Source organism: Gavia stellata, chromosome 2 (assembly GCF_030936135.1).
Source record: "Gavia stellata isolate bGavSte3 chromosome 2, bGavSte3.hap2, whole genome shotgun sequence".
Lineage (NCBI taxonomy): Eukaryota > Metazoa > Chordata > Aves > Gaviiformes > Gaviidae > Gavia > Gavia stellata.
Window position 1 is genome coordinate 38,667,987 of NC_082595.1, and position 19,599 is coordinate 38,687,585.

The 19,599-nt window shown below is 37.6% G+C and overlaps 1 protein-coding gene across 1 annotated transcript in view; it reads left to right on the forward strand.

Moving 5' to 3' along the window:
• Nucleotides 1-19,599, forward strand: part of UTRN (utrophin) — a 359,477-nt gene that overhangs the window by 251,067 nt on the left and 88,811 nt on the right. Inside the window, exons 54-55 of the mRNA XM_059833258.1 lie at nucleotides 5,808-5,937; nucleotides 17,524-17,792. Coding sequence (XP_059689241.1) covers nucleotides 5,808-5,937; nucleotides 17,524-17,792 — 399 coding nt within the window. The remainder of the gene's footprint in view (nucleotides 1-5,807; nucleotides 5,938-17,523; nucleotides 17,793-19,599) is intronic.

The following is a 19,599-nucleotide window of genomic DNA, read 5'->3' on the forward strand; positions in this document are numbered from 1 at the left end:
ATTGGCCTCTGGTAAAAGATCACCAGTATGCATAGTCTAAATCTCTCTTTTGCCCACATCTATGCTCTTACATTCCTGTCAATTTAGTTTCCCCATGCATGTAGGCAAAAAAGGAATTTGCTGTGGATGTGACTTCCAGGTCTACTCCCATGTTGAACCCTAGTAGTTGCCCACCCTATTTGGACACTGTATTGCCACTACAGCTGTAGAGGCAGCAAGTGGTAAATGGTAAACTGAGAGACAATTTAGAAAAATGCAGCCTTCACCACTCACTTGTCTTTGGTCCTTTTTGAGAAGTCTTTTGCAAGCGACATGGGATAAACCTCCAAAACTTAAACTTAAGTTTAGATTCTTCTATTTTAAAAAAATGAATCTGAAATAATCAGTATGTATTTATTCGGGAGGCAAACAGCTTCCTCTTTTTTCTTCCACTCTGATCTTTGCCTTCCTTTCCTTATTTTGGTGTTGGTCGCTGTTTGTCACTGATTATCAGAACTTGTAGGATTGAGTCTCTTCTTTAAAGTCTCATGTGCTGCATGTGTCTCTATGTATCTCCAGGTATTAATGGTCGTATATTAGGCACCATTTTTCTCCTTCATGATTTCTATTTCCACATAAAGTATGAAGTAATAAAAGGTAAATGCATGGTAAGATGCACCATCTCAAATTAAATATTGCTCTTTATTTGAATGTATTCTATATCAGCTGGGGTAGATATATTATAAAACTGACTTTCACACAGAGATGTGTCCAGAGACCAAAATACTTACTTTTGAAATTTTATGGGTATGTGTTGTATTAAATAGTGTCTGTCATGGAGGAGCAGCTTTTAAACATGCTACGCTTATTTTCTATCTAGTTGATTCTTTAATGATGCAGACAGCTGGCAGAGACTCGGTCACAACCTTGATCTCTGTGTGATCTTTATTAACAATTCCTCTTTCCATTCTTCAAGTTTTCTCAGTCATCCTACTTATTCTCCCCATCCTATTATATGCCATGGATGATTTTTTTCCATCCATTCCAAAAGTAATGGGAGTTTTTCAAGCACCGGGTGCAGAATAAAAATGACTAAGTAATTAAATGCTATAGGAGCTGCTGGTTGGCACATAAAGCTACAATGTGATAAACTGATATGAGTTACAATAATGTGCATCTTTACTTCCTTGAAATAGTGCATAATGAGACCTGATTTTAAATATGTTCTGTTTTTAAGAAATATCCCATGTGTTTTCTTTGAAATTAGCTTTGCCTTCATCTTTTGGAACTATTAAACTGATCTGCTCCTTGAATTATTCTATACAAGCCTGTACAATTCAAAAGAGGAAAAAAGAGGCTGTAAACCAACAGTGCATAATTTTGGAAGCCCACTTACTATGCTTGAAAAATAATTTTAAGATGCAATTGAAGGAAATAGGTGCTTACAGGATACACTACAAAGTGTAAAAATTCATGAATAGCAGAAGTTTTTCTAGCTTTCTAATTTTTCAAGAGTGGAAAAGGCTTCAGCTACAAAGCATTCCCAATAGAAATTTTGGAAGGCCTTGGTTTAGGCCAATCCCTTGTCTATAAATTCAGACAGTAAGTTAAAAAATGTTGGCTTGTTAGAAGAGTTAGTTTTTATATTAGAAATCATAAGCATCTCTAAAGAAGAGAGGACAAATGGTTTAGATTATCTTGGTATAATAGAAAAAATGATATATAATTTCCAAAGTTATAATGGGAAAAGCATATGTTTCACAGTTACTGAAAGAGGAACAAATCAAAATGCAGAGTAAATCATTGGCTAATGGTTGTAAATCAGGGAGCTAACACTTCTTTGTTCTCTTCCCTGAGAGAAGGATTGTCATAGTGGGGTCCTGGGTTACTCTGCCATAGTCAAGTATCTTGAAGAATGTCCCTCATACCTGCAAAATGAATGCTGCAATGCTGTTCGTAGTTGTTCCTTTGTGATGCTGTATAACACATTTAAAGAGTGTAGTTTTGTGAGATCCTGTCCATCTACCAGTGGAAGAATTCTTTCAGGCCCCAAAGGAGGATTTTTTTAAAATTCTTTTTGGCTAGTATTATTTAAGGTCAGCTCTAAAACTTTTGTGTTGGCACTGCATCAGCACACCATATTTTAGGTTTCCAGGGTTTTTTTCCCTTCTTTTATAAGAATCAAGAATGTTTAAAATTAGTGTTGGTTTCTCCAGGAGTCTTTAAAAATCGATGTCCTGGTTTATGTAGGAAATAAGAATGAATTTGCAAATGCAATAAAACTGTTGAAAGCATAGATGTTGCATTTGGTAGTCTGTCACTTGTCAGATTACTGAGGGAAATGAAGCTTGCATTTTAAACCGTTACCTGTGAAGCCTGCATTTTAAACCATTACCTAATGTATACAGTAATTGTACAATTTAGAATTGTAGTATGAAATATAGTGGTATGAGTTACTGCCAAAGTTGCATATAGCCCCTTTTTGTATGACCAATATAGCTTTAAAATATCATTGTACTTTTATAAATATAAAGGAGCATTATGTGGGAAAAAATAATTGTGCTATCTGTGTGCTCAGCATTCACATTTTCATTTTGAGTTCACATCTGCATACCCAACAGAACTCAAAAAATACTTGCATCTATGTGTTTACCTTATTAGTGGACGGTTTCAGTGGCAAGTATTGAGCTGCCTCTCAAGTCTTTTGCCATACCTTCATTTATTACTTATTTAGTCTATACCAAAACTCTAGTATTAATTTTCTCCTAATTTTCTCCCTGAAAAGTATAACTAGCTACAGGGAAAGAATTCTCTGTCTACCAAAACCTGTGCTATGCTCAAAGCTGTACGAATGCTTTAACTATTTCAGTCCTTAATGACAAACAAGGGGGAATGAAGTGACATGGTAATATACTTCTCTACTGAAAGAGGTGCATCTGTTCTGAGTAGCCATTGGGGAGGTACCTTTTGCAAAACTAAATAAAACACCAAAATACATGGTTGCACTTCTTATTATATAAAAATCTTTAATATCAATCATAATCAGATTCAGTATTGCAGCTTTTATGTTCCTTGCTTGGCTTTTTATGACTTACTTTTACTCTGTAGTGTTCTTGTAGATGTGATTGTTTCCAACAAAATCTTTCTTCAGTCCACTCAAAACAGATGATATTTGAGCTTGAGATTAGATTTATGAGTGGGTTTCTTCTTTGTTCTGTTGCAGAGAGGTTTGCTTGGAAGGGCAAGAGGGTATTACTGATGTATTTGGTTATTCTTGCATCATGTACTCTCATTGCTGTTCTTGTTTACTGGCAGGAAGAGAGAGACAGGGAGATATATCGAGTATTGCTAAGAAACAAGGAATAAAGTTATGCAAGTCTGAGTGGCTGTTCCAATAATTATTTTTGCATCTGTGACATAAGAAGAAAATGTATAAACCATAATGTAAGAAGTCTGTGGTGTGCTGAAGAGACTCTTCTTTACTACTAAATTATTTCAGTATTGTTATTTCATGTGCAAGGTTTCTTTCATGCTAAAAGATTTCTTTGTCAGGATATAGTAATAAGGAATGCCATGGATGACTTAGAGTTGATGGGCCAAATTCTTAAAATTGTTGTGTTGTCAGCCTCAATCTGAACAGCTTCAGTGGCAGGGATGGTGGAAGGGGACAGAGAATTAAATCCAAGGTCTCTTAGGTCAAACTTGATTGAGATTTTATTGAGGGTGATCAGGAGAAATTGATGAACACAATATGTGAAGGTAAACAGGAGATACACTGCAAAAGAGATCCATCTCTAGATTATTTCTAACTGCTGAAATTTCTTAGTAGGCTCAGAATTTGTCATAGCCTCCTTTTTCTTGTATACTTTGGAAATATTTGGGAAATTGCATGGAGGGAAAAGAAGTAATTCTAGAAAGATTTCCTACTCCACACTGAAGTAAAGTAATCACCCCTCTGTTTCTGACAAAATCTTTGAAATTAAAAGTTAAGGTTGTATTTTAATGATGCATCCACACACTAACCAAAAGCTTTTTAAATGGGTAATTTTTGAGCCTTAGTTGCACAGTAGTGATAATGGCTTCCTGTCTTTTCTGCATAGAGAATGCTTTCATGATTTATAAAATACTGATTTTGAAAAGTCTTATTCTAATGTGTGTTATGTGAAATTAAAATGTTGATACATACCGTGCTGATTTGAAGGAATTCTTCAGGAAAGTTGCTTTTATAATACTTCAGTGTCTGTAAAAAAAGAAATTTTTTTTTTTTTTTTTACAAAGTAGGGCTTGGTTTTTAAATTACAATTTTTGTTTCTTATTAAACATAGTATATACTGAATCCTACAAATAATAGGGCTTATTCTTATTGTTATTATTGCTATACAAAAGCAGGTAGAGATAACACTGTTTGAAAGAGTTTATTGTATAAAGACAATAGTTAATGGTTACTGAAGATAGGACTGTATAATGCAAGCTCCTAAATGTAATTGCGGTTAGCATATTTTCAGTGATTAGTTTTTGTTGGGTTTTGGTTTTTTATTTAATTTGGAGCAGAAGTAGAGTGAGAATGAATGGAAGGATTTGGGAAGATGAGGATAAAGCAATAAAGTGGGGGAGAAGGGGGGAAAAATAACATCTCACCTCCTGCTAAGCTAAAGTCAAGAGGTATGTGGATCTGTGTTTGTGGCATCAAGAGACTTACTGATGAGAAGGATAAGGCAGCATTTGTGAGACTTTCATGGTAACTGTTTTTCACAATCATCTGTAGTGGAAAACACTAGTTTTGTTTTGTAATGTTGTGAACACTGACTGACTGCTTTTCTTGAGCTGAAATGGGGCCTGAGCAGATTGTGTCAGCAACATAAGCCTTGGTTTTGTAATTAGAGCTAAAAAATATGTTGGAGAAATTAGGCATAGCATTTTAATAATGTTTAAAGTAGCTTCTTTTGTGTTTTTATTGGTAGAAATTAATACAAATAAAACATGCAAAGCAGTTTCCTTCTAGGTGGGACAGATTTATACTTAACAAATTGAATGGAAGAAAATGCTTTATAAGAAACTTTACAGCTGATTACTTATGAACACCTTTTTGAAAAAGGGTGGTTACACTTAAACCTTTTAAAAAAAGTCATAATTGCTGGAGAACAAAATGTCCTGAAATACATTTTCATTAGCATGAAAACATCTTAAAACTTGATTTTTTTTTTCTGTATAAAAGGCTCAATTGTTTCTACATAATAAGGCTCAAAATTTGAAGGATGTTTTTTCAGAATGTATTCTCATCATAAAAGTTCTGGTTACATATCTTCTAAGTTTAAAAAACATTAATAAATAGGAGACACAAATAAGAGGTAGCATTTTCTAAGGAATGTAAAGTACTTTTGCAGTTCTTTTTAGCAGTTGTGAAATTATCTTTTAAGTTCCAGTAGATGCAATTTTCTGCTATTCCAGCTATGAAAAAAGAAAAAATAGTCTGTATATAGTAATCTACTAATATATTAGCAATCCTGTTAAAAGTAAAACCCTTTAATTTTACTTTTTTTAGAAGTTGAGTGCAGTAGTTTCAGTTTTTGTTAGGTGAGTGTTTTTAAAACCTACCATCATCATCTTTCTTGTGTTGAATTCTTCAAGTAAATTTTATAAAAATTACCCTTCTAGCCTTAATTAATTTCTTGCCATTTGTTTTGTAAAATTTAAATTTTATCTTGCAGTCTGAATGACATGTTGGCTATTAGTCACTCACTAGACAGGTCTGGTGAGAGAAAATGGTATTGTGTCTGTTGTTCACAAGATCAAGTTACAAATGGCATTCTTCTTTCCCTTCCCAAAAGGCACTGAGGCGTGAACTGAAGGATAAAGAGCAAACCATTCTCAATGCTGTGGACCAGGCACGAGTTTTCCTTGCTGACCAACCAATTGAGGGGCCTGAGGAACCACGAAGGAGCTTGCATTCGAAAACAGGTCAGAAAATGCTCTCTTCCAGGAGCGGTTAAAAGGAAAGAAAAAGGGCTTACATGTCTCTAGTACATATTTTATATCCCAATTACTTGGTTAGACTTCAGAATTTTCCAAACCACATCCTGATTGCTTTTATTTCAATTATTCAGCCGCAAAAGTATTACTACTCTGCTTTGTAAGTACTCACATTTTAATGGAAGAAGTAGAAAAATCTCTATTTCCTTTTCCAATTTTTGATTCAAAATACTTAAGTCATCAGTTCTGTTCTTTTCTTTTTTCTTAACATGATAACATATGCACCTTAAATGTAGTCAGCGTAGTAGTTCAAGAATACACGTTCAAATGTATATATGTTGTTATTGCAAAGTTCTATTCCACAAATAGGAATAAATGTATTCAGTGGTGTATCTCACTAGAAGTAAAAGGAATCAGCTTTAGGAAGGTAGTCATTACAGAGTCTTAAAGATTTGAACATTAGATGAATTATTACTATGGAATAAACCATAGCTATCCTAGAGATGATATTTGCATAGCATTTTTTGAGATATTTGTCTATATCAGGGACCAACAAGGAGGTAATAATTTTCCTCCACCCCACTCCCCATATCCGCAAAATAGAAAAATATACCAAATACCTGTGTAATCAAGTCCTAGAATTATGTTTCTGATATAAGCTACAACATTATAAAATCTTACTTTTAATTATATAAGAATTGTTCTTGGAAAAGCTAGTAATCTGCTTTTACAGAAATACCAGTTGTAAGATGTGAATAGCTTACTGTTATGTATAGCTTACAAAATTACAGTATAGCTGTTTGTATCGAGAGTTAGTTTTTTCTTCCCATACGTCTTCCTCTACATCTCCATAGCAAACTTTTTAAGTTCGTTCAATGTAAACAACTAATTTTTCCTGAATCCATACTTTGTGTTATTTCTGTGCAAATTTTTATGTGGTTTCCTATTCCCTAATTCAACTTTATGATAAAGTTTGAAAAGCTGGTGATTAAAGCCAATGAACCATTTTTCCCTGTGATTAGTTCTGGTACCTTAGCTGCTGTAAGGTATCTTACTACTTCCTTTTTGAACTCTTGACTCCTGAAAACATTCTGTTGGTCTTTACTCTCAAACTCATTTGATATATTGCATCTCTAATGTTTCAGTCGGTCTAAATCACAAGCAAGCTTGCAGTTGGAAAATAAGGGGTGCTTGCTTTATATTTGCTCATTCTTTCACACAAAGGTTTGAAGTCACAGAATCTCCTCTCAAAAGCTATTGAACCACCCAGCACAAATGATGCCAATGCATAAAATGTTACCAGTGTAAAATGTTCACTTTCTAGCAGGGATTGATATCAATGATCTAATGTTGACTGAAAGAGCAAGAGCAAACTTCAGATCATGAGCTGCATCATAAATTCTTTTAACGCATTATTATTATTGTTGTTGTTATTATTGTTATTATTATATTGTGCTATACAGATGGCAGTGATAACAGAATAGCAGGGAATTTTATGACCATGGTAAACAGCATAACAATAATGCCCAGGCAGATGGTCTGCCAGTGATGTACGAGTGTCTCTTGTTTAGTCATCATATTTGAAAACTGATCAAATATACTCAGACTGAGAAGCTTCATAGATGTGCATTGAACTTATTTTCTTCTTCCTTCTTCACACTCAGTAGTTCCATAAACTTTCTTTTTTTGAGGACATGATGCGTTAGTCTTGGCTACCAACCAAACTCCCACCCATCCGCTTACTCACTTCCTCCACCTCCGTGGGGTGGAGGCAGAAGATAGGAGGAATAGGAGTGACAAACCTCATGGGTCAAGATGGGGAGAGATGCAGATCCCTTACAAACTACTGTTATGGCTCAAACAGGTTTAGCTTGGGGATGATAAACTATTTATTGTCATTTAAAAGAAGTATTTAATTACTGGTTCAATAGCGGGAAACAAGAAGTCAAACATTAAAACCCACAGCTTTCTTCCCCCCTTTCTCAGACTCAACTTGACTCCTTCATTCCTCTCTCCTTCCCCCCATTTATGACTGCAGGTCATGCTCAGCCTCTTCAGCAGGGCAACGAGTGGTGTGAAAGGGTGGGAAGGTGGTGGGTCCATGGTCAGCCTAGCAGTTTCTTCTCTGCTCCTTTTTTCTCATCTTTCCTCTGCCCCAGCGTGGGCTCTCCATGGGGAATATCTGCCCCACATGGAGCTGCTCCTCCTCCTCTGACCTTGGTGTTCCCTCTGCTGTTTCTCCTTTTTGTTCCCTCCTCCTCCCTCTCTGGTGTTTTCTGCTGCTTCTTAAATGCGCTTTCCCTGAGATGCTATCAGTGTGGCTGAGGGCCTCAGCTGTGGTGGGTCTTCTGGAGCCAGCTGTCCCCGGGGGCACGGGGCAGCCCTGGCCCCCATGCGGCACCTGCATCCCACAGAGTGATGTTGCACTTTCTGTAGATTAATAGACTTTCAGGCCAAATGGCATCTTTGAGTCATCTGCTCTGATCTCTTATATATCATAAGCTATTAAATTTCACCCGGGACTGAGTCTAGTAAATTTTTTTTCAGACAAGTAATGCCATCGATCTCCAGAAAGTTGCGTCTCTGCATTTGAAGACATCCAGACACACACAATTTTTCTTCTGATTAACCATTTTCAGTGAAGGCTGTGGATGTGGGCTTATGTTTGCTTTTGAAATTTTTTCTTTTTAATTTTCTGTCAGCTTCTCAATCACTGGTATTCCCTGCAGTAGATTAAAGTTAACTTCAGTGAAGTACGCTTCCTGTTGCTAAAGGGGAAGGAGTGTGGTTTTGGATTGTAAGCTGCCAGTCTGCCTTTAAAAAATATTGATGAGCAGTACGCAGTACTGTACGGTCATGATTTGAACATGGTTTTGGCCACTTCTATCATACAAATAGCAAAATCTTTTTTTTTTTTTCAGTAAATAATAATCAGATTAATTGGAAAATCTCTGTTTCTTGAGGTTAGTTCTTACCTTGTGTAATGCCAGGGGTGTTTAGGGTTAGCTAACCCAAAGAGGATAAAGGTTGTAAAATTGCTTTCTATTTTCTTCAACCTCTCCCTTCCCATCCACTTCCCTTCCCCCCAACCCCCGCCCCGATCTTTTCATGTCAGGGAGGGCATGTTGCAAAGACAAGGAATGAGAGAGATTTAGGAGAAAGCTGATAAGAATCAGTTTTGAACTTGACTGACCAAGACCTATTTTAAGGACCTGTGCATACATACATTCATTGTTCCATCCAAAGAGAGTATTTGTTATACGTTGCCTTATGATAACCTGTTATTATCTATAATGTTCTTGTTAATTTCAAATATATCACAAGAATGTAAAATCAGGTTATAAGCAAGACTTGGTTTCTTCTTTCCCATGTTGGCCTTATGCTTCCCGTGTTAGCCTTCTGCTATACCGTAGAGTAACTGGCACATTCAAACACAGTTCTTCAGCTTCCCGGAAGCTTCCTTCTAGGTTAATATTGTCTCCCGTCTGTCTTTTCTTCTGATTTTCTTTTGCCTTGTTTCTGTAGGGAGGCCCCATCACAAAAAAGCAAGCTTGACATTCTTCTTGCCTTTGAGCTGCTTCAGCACCTGAGTGGAGCTGATTGATAAACCAGCAGGCCAGCCGCGGAACTTTATAGGTGGACAGGATAAGGAAATTGGAAATGGTTACATTTTTAGCTTTGTTGTCACTTGTCCACGGTATAGGAGAAAACTTAGATCTAAAAATGTTAATTATAATTCTCTGTGGCATAGTTACAGTTGGTTTCTTAGATCCCTGTACTGTTAGTAAGGTTACAGGCCATGGGAAACACAAAGGAAAGCAGAAATAATATTTTCTGTCCCCAGGGTTCTATGAACTGATGAAACGGCTTTGCTGAAATTCTGTCCTTAAAATTCCACTGATGCAGTGAGGGAGTGGAGATAATTTTTTTTAGAAGAAAACATACACTAACATCCTAGCAGATTACCACAGGCCACTACACTGATTCCCACTGCCACAGTGAAAATTTCCAGGAGTCTGCAGTGTTGCTGAAGTACTTCAGTAGCTTCTACTTTTCTTACAGCAACAGATTCCTAGCTTTGAAAGCTGTTGTTTGGTAGCAAATGTTGTTGTGATAAACACATCTCTTAAAATTAAGTATATTTACCATCTGTTGTCTCCTCTTAATTGAAAGTACAGAAAAACTCCATGAATTGCTTCTGTGTTATAAGAGAAATACATTAATAGGTATCAGTGAATTACGTGTATGTACTTTATTTAAACTTGTAGAAACACAGCAGGTTCACCTGTTGCAGACATAAACAAAAGTCAAACTTCTTTGCTTCCTACCACTCAACACATTCAGATAAATGCTCTACCATGATTTTTCCTCTTAGCAAGGAAGATCTCACTGGAAATAGGCAATTTACTGTTTTCTAATGTATATAGCAGGAAGCATTTCTATTCCCAACCGCTTGTGCCTGTCCACTAGCTATCACACACCACTGGAACAGTTTTTTGTTCTCTGCTGCGCAGCTGGGCTGAGTACGCAGTCTGGAGTGTGCAAATTAGAAGAAGTGCTTAGGAGAATGAAGAGGGTTTGGCCCACTGGAGGTCAGTGGAATCAGGCCCAGAAACTAGCACTATTTTGAACATTGCTGCCTCTGTTTTAGTTGGAGCTCATTCGCTTGTGACTTTTGAGAGTTTCTTCATAAGATTAGAGAAATGTACAGTTACCCATGAGAGAATTTCAAACTTAAGCATCTCTGTCCTTTTCAAATAGATCTCTTAGTCACTGTACAGGTTTAGTCCACCTTGAGTTTCTTCCTGTAGAGTCTACATTGTTGCCTGCTTGGAGTCGTATTAGTAAAGTTCAAGGAGGTTGTTTACATTTGCCGAGTGGTGTGGAGTGCAAACTTGGAGGAGTTTTAAGCCTGAATTTGTAACAGTTGAGTATTGGAAGCAGGCTGGCCTGAGGCTACAGTGCTTAATTTTGTTATTGGGGTTTTTAACCACGAGGAACTCAGAAGAGTTATATTCATTCTTGACCTGTATGCTATGTTATGGCCCGGTTTTAGCTGAAACACAGGGTGCTTCCCAGGTGGAAGCCATGTTCTTAAAGTTGAACTGTTGCCTTGTTTTAAAGACTCCAGAAACCAGTAAAGCTTTGTCTGCAAGAGTATTTTGAGTTATGCTACTAGCAACGTGGATGACTGATGGATGTTAAAGGTTAGGCCTTGTTTGAAAGAAAATTCCTTTCTTAGACTCTAGAGAAAACATAGCTCAAAACATTGTAAATGAGCCTCAAGAAGGCAAATTGCAGAATATTAAATAAAAAGTGTATAGAGTAGAAAACAAGCTGAGGAAACTTGCTTAGAAGGTTCAAAAAAGTTCAGAACGTGGATGTTTTAAAGTCCTGTGTTGTTTTGTTTTAGGACACCATCAAGTCAGGGAGCCCTATCTTTTGTGCTGCCTGACTTGTCTTTATTTTCTGGTTTTGTATTGTTTTGGAATAAAATAGATGCTTTTGTTTTGTTTTGAAATGCTGTTAGGGGATGTGTGTCTGTCTCCTGCAGCCTTGCTGAGAAGCTATCTGCCGTATGTGCTGTGCCAGAAAAAAATTCTTTATTGATCTTTGGAAGAAATAAAAGGCCTGTTGCAGTCTGCAGTCACAGTGCTTTGGAAGGAAACATAGGATTAATTTCCTTGCTTACCTCAAGTAACCGGGATACAGTGCTGATAGCCTTCTCTCCGTTAGTACTCTCCCTTCAACAGGAATTGGAAGAAGACATAGTAGCTCGGTGATGCTACAACAGTACTGTTATATTTAGATTTTTCTGGTTTCACAGCAGAAGCAGACTAAAACTGAATTCATACATGGTTTATGTTCCTGGAGCAACACAAACTTTGGGCTTCTACTGTGCAAAAGTATAATGAACTTGCTTTGAATCATGCCATTTATTACAAAATGTTGGTTTGTTTTTAGTGAAAAGTATTATATGTGTTTTGATTGTATTGACAAATTACACTGGCTATGCTGGATAAACACATGATTCTCAGGATTGCTATGATCTTCTTTAGTTTTCTGGAGATAGATGCTAAGGGACGACTTAATTATCTCTGTTTCGTCCTTCTGTGTCTTCCCCATCAGCACCCAGTGGGAAATATCAACAACCATTATTAAAGGATGTGTATATTTCCTAGCATTGTTCTCATTTGTCCTTAACTGGAGCCCATACTCTGGGCCCTTTCCAGAAGTATACATGAGGTTAAATGAAGCAGCTTTCATTTTCTCTGCTTTTGCAATTCTGTCTCTGCAGACCAAAGGTAATTTGTCTTTTATCCTGCAGAGACTTTCTTCATTCACTCTTTCTTAAATTGTATTTATTTGGTTTGAAGAACTTTCAGTTTTGATAGAAGAAAACCTAAATGAGCTAAGATGAAAATGACTGTGCTTTTTCTTTGTTTTAACTACATATGCAATAGATATTGAATAGGAGAAAAAGGTGACATACTGGGTTATGTTTGCATGGTTGGGTACTTGGAGTCTGACTAATTGCTACATTTTCAAATTAACCAGTTGCTCATTCTTTAAACTTCCTATTCCCATCCCATCAGAACTAAGTTTTCTGTTCAGATTGTTAGAAACCCGGAGAATGCTTTCACTGGAGCGATGCTAAAGACTTCATCATGCAATGATAGCACTGCTTTTGGTGGTTCTGCTTAGGAGTTTGACAATGTGCCATTGTGTCTGTTCAAATACTCTGAAAGTGTTTGTAATGATTACAGTGCGGTGTCACCTATTGTTTTTTGCTGCAAAGATTGATTGAAACACGGAAGAGACAACGTTTGACATAATGGGAGAGGGAGGGGGCATGAAGTCAGTTCTAGTATATTTTATTAAGAATATAGCAAAAGTGAAAGGAAATTAATGTAATTATGGCAAGATGGAAAGAGATTGCTAGTTCAAGTCCACAGAATGAGGATCAAGCAATATTGCTTAGAATCAAAACTTCTAAAGCCAGGAATAGTTTGAGATCTAAAGTAAATTCTTAAGCAAGAAGAATTTTCTTCACTGATAGCTTTCCTGGGTAAGTATGCTCCATATATCTAAGTACATAAGGAAGCTATATACTGTAAAGTTCAGGCTTGTAAGTTTTCCTTCCGTGGCACTCTGTCTCTGCTAAAGACACAGAAAAGCTGTTGGTGCTTTCATTGCTTTGTTTGTGACAAAAAATGCGTATTAAAATCAAGTTTTTTCCACTACAGAAGCAGATTTTTTTTTTCTGATCTTTCTCCCTGACTGCAAGGTCAGTTAATACCTTTCCTCTCTGGTAAACAGATGGTCCAGTGAATATAGGCTTTTCTTACTTTCTGAGCAGCTGCTGAAATGGAGATAATGTAGTAAGTACCATTTAAAAAAAAAAAGGGCGGGGGGGGAAAGCTGATCATTAATATAAAGTGGGGACAAAAAAGCAACAACCACTGGGTAGCCTTTTTTCACAGCAAAAAGGAAATCTCTCTGCCAGTGTGTATAATGACAGACCGGTGAAACAAATTCCAAACTCATAGGAGAAAGTTCTTACTGTTAAGACAATTTTTTGAGGTTTACAATTCTATGCTATGCAACCAGTATCTTGGAGAATGTGTTATCTGCTTGAAAAAAAGTAATGTGTTGCTCATTAATAAGTTGGGTTTTCATGATGGAAAGCATGAAGTTATACAACATGTATTTCTCTCTTAAATTATTTCTCTCTTAAAGATGCTGAATAGTTTTATAGCTTATAAAGAAATGTGTTTTGCTTTATTTCCCTAGTAAATGTCTTTTTAGGGCAAGCTTACAAGCATTTCCGAGGCTTTTGTAAAATAAAGCAGTCTTGCAATGAATTAGTATTTTTCAAATAAAATATGCAGCAGATACCCTTGCACAATGACACTGATTTGACAAATGGTCTCAAAAGATGTTTCAGTTTTCAGTTCTGTTGGGATATTTCTATCACCCCAGTCAATCTGGAATTTTTTTCCCTCTCAAAGTATGCGACTAGTCTGTCATGAGTAAAGCTGCCTTGTTTTAGCTGGCCAGACAAATGAATTCAGGCTGTCATTCCCTTCTTCTATTCCCATTTATTGCTGCAGCCACTTTTTTCCTTATTGCTTCCACTGGAGCGAGAAGCACTCATTGAAACTGTTGTGTCAGTACCTTTATGGACAACCAAAAAGTTTTGCAAGATTTTCAGCTCTTAGGCTTTCAGTATGTTTCTTGACAAGCGACTGATCCTTTTAAAGTACTTGCTAATAATCTAGTTTAGAACTTTTAAGCCCTTCCAACTTTCTACTCTTTTATGCAGAATTGGTAGGTTTTGGCTCTGATAACAGGTAAAGGATGATGCAAGCATATGATGTTGGAAACAAATGGCAGATTGCAGCTTTGCATATGGGTAACTTCTACTTAGTCCATACCCAGTTTCTCGGTATGTCCGCTATTTTCACATGTTCAAGATGCCAGCAAAAGAGGCTTCCTCCACTGGGTCTGCAATTTTCTGTCCCCTTTCAACAAAGCTCGCTATTCCCTTTCCTTGTGTAAAGTGTTCCAACTCTAGGTGCTCCCTTAATCCTCATTTAAAGTCCTGCAGCTTTTACTCCTGAGGCCTGATTGTCCTCAACCTATAGTTGTAACATAGGATAGCCCAGTTGAGGTATCCAATGATACTGAACTCTGCCACTAGGTGCAACTTTCCTGCATGCTGCAATTTAGCTTGGCTTCTAGATTGTTCACAGTGCCCTTGTCACTGGGCAGTAGTGGATTCTCATTCATTCATCAATGGTATATTATTATACTTAACGGTGAATAATTGCAAAATTACTTCCAGTAACAACTTCTTTGATATCTTTACATAAGCAATTTGTAGCTGTTGGTTTTTTTGTTTAAAACAACAGGTTTTATCTGAAAGGGTTTTTTGCTTAGAACGTAAGCTTTATTTCTTTGCCTTTTTCTAAAATATGTTGCAAAGCTTGGGGTAAAGATCATACCAGAACTGTATTGTCCTATGATGTCGTTTATTCTACTGTGAATTGCTGGAATTTCAGAGACAAGGTACAATTTATCACAGCCTATCTTTGGTCTTCATCTTTATTCCAGTCTGTCAGTATTGCAAATTGTGGGTTACTGTCATGTCTGTATATCGCAGAGCTACATACGTAATTCATATCCCTTCGCATGTAGTTAAGCATTGCATGTTTTTGTCACAACTGTTCCTCCCCAAATTCCTCTTCTCAAATAACCTTTTGCCATTGTGGTATCCCTAAGCCTGGCTAGCCCCTGCAAGCAGAGTGCACATGAGCAGTGCTCTCGTGTGATAGCTTATGATACCCAGCAAGTCACTGAAATATATTGGCAAGTTCAAAATTTCTTTTGTCCCTCACAGCTCCACTCTTTCTTCAGATGGCTCTCTGTCTTTTAAAAGAGCTTTTCTAATTCTAGAAGTCAAAACATGCTCTGCAACCTACAGCCTAGGTATTTGTCTCCCTTCCTTTGGTGATGTTGGCTCTTCTTGATTGTCCTTGCCTCCCATTCTCCTTTGGTTACCATTGGTGGTACTTTTTTCTCCCACGTAACCACTTCCTAGCAAGTTGCCTGGTGCTTTTAGGCAACACCTGGTCATTTGGCAACATCCTCTCCCCCATACATGCTCTTCTAGTATTTGTCGTCTGGCATGTATCAAGACTAATATGAGCTAACAAGATTTGAAAAAACTTTAAAAAAATAATAAACAAATATATGGAATTGGTGGGCAGAAACTCTGGTTTTGATCCAAACAAATCCCTGTTACTTTTACATCTGGGAAGAATGTGCGTGCCTTTCTCAGCAACAAATTGAATGTATTCTAATGATTTATTTTGTATTAGTTACTTGTAGTGTGCTTTCCTGTATTTAGTGCTATGGAACAATAGTTGCGTCACCAGAGGCATAGTAAGAGAACTTTTGCAACCAGAACAGTGCATTTACTTTGACATTCATCTAGCCTTTGAAAAGCAAAAAGCCTCCTTCCCCCGATTTTTTGTGTGTTCCTCTCTCGCCCTCCAAGTTAGCAACTCCAAGCTTAGTTATAAAGATTTTAAAGACAGTATATCATTAAATGGAAGACTGTATGTCTCATTTGACTTCTGACAAAAATGGTGCTTTCATCTTTGCATGATTGTATATAATTTATTTATAGAAAACACTTGAATTTTAATCACAAGAATATTGTGATAAACCTTTTCCATGGGTTTTATATAGGAGTGAATAGGAGGCCAGTTGCCTTAGTTTCGATGTATGCCATATCTCTCTTGTTCTCTGGTTTCTGCATTATATTGTTTTCTCTGCTTGCTTCTTGGCCTGCAGAAACCACAAGGTTGTTATGTAGAAGGGGAATCCTCTAAGACTGGCTTTGTTTGTTTGTCATTACTGAAGCAACTCTTCCCTAGTGAAGGAAGCTCCCCATGACTTTTTTCAGCAAGACCCCTCTGAGCAGTAGGCAGCAGGACCTGCTGGGGATGTCTTAGGGTTTTCTTCGTAGCTTTCTGACTGTCTGGGTCTTGCTCAGTCTCAGATTGAAGACCCAGGAAAGGCAGCATGTTCTTTTATTGATAGACCACCTGACTGGTTTGCAGAAATCATCTGTTGTGGAGGAGAGATAAGCCACCAGCTGACTCAGCTCTTGTTGTCAAAGAGGGCTGAAGCATGTCTATGGTGTGGAGTTCTGTCCCATGTCTTGCAGACTTACCAGGAACTGGGGATTTAAATAGAAGCAGTTTACTAAAATAATCAGTATCATCTCCTGTGACTACAGCCTCAGGTTGTGTGTATGCCCACTTTGGCTTTGCTTATTCAGTGGCAGCTGGTCTTTGCTGACATGAATGGGATTTCCATGCTTGCTGGGTTGCATGGAATTTAGACATGTAAGCCTGAAATTTGTGAGAAATAGTTCACCGTAAGCTTGGCTCTTTTTCAGTCAACAGGTTCATTGAACATTTTTAGATTTGCAAAACTGTTTAAAACAGCCTTTTAGGACTTTGATGTTAACACAGAAAAATGGATGTACAGCTGCAGAACTGCTCACCACGTGGTACTCAGTACACCTTGGTTTTTGCTAGCGAATAGGAAGAGAAGAGACATCCTGGGGGGTAGGGTGAAAGGTGGTGGTAAGTGATCCAGGAACAAAGCACTGTTCTTGTTCTTTCTATGTGAAATGGTCCCCAGATTCCCTATTGCAGTTTCCAGTAGGGAAGAATGATCTTTTATTTCCTCCCCCTCTGCCTCCAAAAATAACAAATCAGTAGTAAGCTGCCTTTGCTTTGCAGATATCACAATACATGGAAGTCAGGAATAGTTTCCTGTCTTCTGATCAAGCTTTATTTTCTCATCAGGAGTGATTAAGGTTTATTTTCCTTACGGCAAGGTGAACTTTCTTCTACCTTGTACCCACTGAAATTAATTAGCAGTTGACTCTGGACTTACTGACTGTCTTGAGCGTGTACCTCAGGAGCACTGTCTGTTTAACTAGACAGGAATAAGAATAAAAATAAACAGTGTAACTTTTCTTTACCTCTGCAGAGTTGACCCCTGAGGAGAAAGCCATGAGGATTGCCAAAGCTATGCGTAAGCAGTCATCAGAGGTAAAAGAGAAATGGGAGAACCTAAATGCCAGTGCCAGTATCTGGCAGAAGCAAGTGGACAAAGCATTAGAAAAACTGAAAGACTTGCAGTGTGCCATGGATGACCTCGATGCTGACTTGAAGGAGGCTGAAAATGTGAGGAATGGCTGGAAACCTGTGGGAGACCTGCTCATAGATTCATTACCAGATCACATTGAGAAAACTACAGTAAGTGTGGAACTGGGAAATATTTAGCCTGTGTGAGAGTCAGACCCCTCTGTTCTTCTACCCCTAGTCATGTTAGATATGTATACACTGTATTCTTAAATTCTCATGTACAGTTTAAAGTGCTCTTTAAAGACTAGATCTGAGGTCTCAAAGTCCAGTACCGTGCCAAATTGGCTGTGTCAGCTGTGGTTGCATAAGCACATGTGATCAGCAAGCTACAGATGTGTACAGAATGTAACATTCATAAAATGAAAAAAATTGTGTTCTAGGATTTAAATATTTTCCCCCTGGAAATACTGTCTAATCCATGGTTAGGCCACGGATGTGTTTGGAGCTTTGCCTAGCCACTGGAGTGTGAGTGAGCTGAGTCACTTACCATCCCGGCAGTTGACAGTAGGCTCCCCTTCTTTTTGTAGTGGTAAGCTGTCAGATCTGTTTGGCCATCATGTATAGCTTTCTTCTTAGAATAACATTTAGAGCTTTTTCAGTCATACAGAGGCATATACATAGTTTTAATTTCTGTTCCTTAGCTTTCACAAATTTCAAACAGCTATTGTCTATTTTAGCTTGTTTGAGTGAAAATTTGTATCTGCTTTTACTTTAGCCTGGCTTCTTTTCAGGATTATTTCAGAGTGAACACATACTACTGTGTAATGTTGTCATGGGCATACCAGTTTTTGCAGCCAGGGTTCCAGGCCACCCACCAGGCTCAGCACCCCAAGGCATGGCTGCTCTTGATGGGTAGTAGTTGTCCCCTGCTTAGCTGCATGAGTTGGCTAGGGACGTGGTAATGCAGAGCTCCCCAAAGGAGGAATACCTTCTGATAACTAACATTGTCCAGGAAAGCTGACTGGAAACAGCACAGTGCTTGGGGAAGTGCCTGAATATCAGGGATTCCAGGAGAACATGTGGGTGTGCACATGTAGGTAGAAGAAATAGCTGTTTCAGGCAAATTTAGCACTTATCACCAAGCTCCTGTTTCACAAACACAACTTTTCAGTTTTTAAGCTCAATAATGAATACAGCAAAAAATTAGAGGACCCTGGGGTCATGCACCTGACTGCTCATGTCTTCAGCATGGGATGATGGTGTTAGAAGAACGAAGGGCCATGGGCAGCAACCAGTTTTTTGCAAATACTCTCTCTATGTATACATGGCCTGTGGACTCATATGAAATTAACACAGGACTGCATTATTTCACATATATCAATGTAAGCATGCACATCCTCCAAATTTTGTTGTTACTTTCAGGTTTAATGGAACCAAAATCTTTAAAACAAAGGCAGTCAAAGCTGATTTATATCCAGACTGCTGTTGATTTCAGAAGAGTAATGCATCTCCTTCTCCTCCTCTTACGTTTTAACGTAGATACTAAAACAAGCACTAATATGCTGAATAGCTCTTTGTTCTCATGTTAAGAAGCGATTTGTCATATCTTGATGGCTTTTTCTGTAAAGAAGAGTAAAGCAAAGCCTTTTAGATTTTCACTGCTGTGGAAAAACTAAAACATCTGCTGAAGTAGTAGGGGCCTGCTGCCTGTCCAGAAGCCAAATGCTTCTTTCTTGTCAGTTAGTACCTTCTGTTCCAGGGCCTGATGAGACAGTTTTTGAAGGGAGGTAAATAATTGAGTTGTCCAAAGAAAATCTTTTTTCCAGTTGTTTTTGGCTTGTTTCATGATGTTTAATCAAGCTGTTTATAGGATTGAACAATTAACTGCTCACAGCAAGAAAGATATTTGATGTATCTCTTCAACTGTAACTAAAACTTGCATCAATTTTGTCTTAATACTGTATTTAGTTCCGTTTGA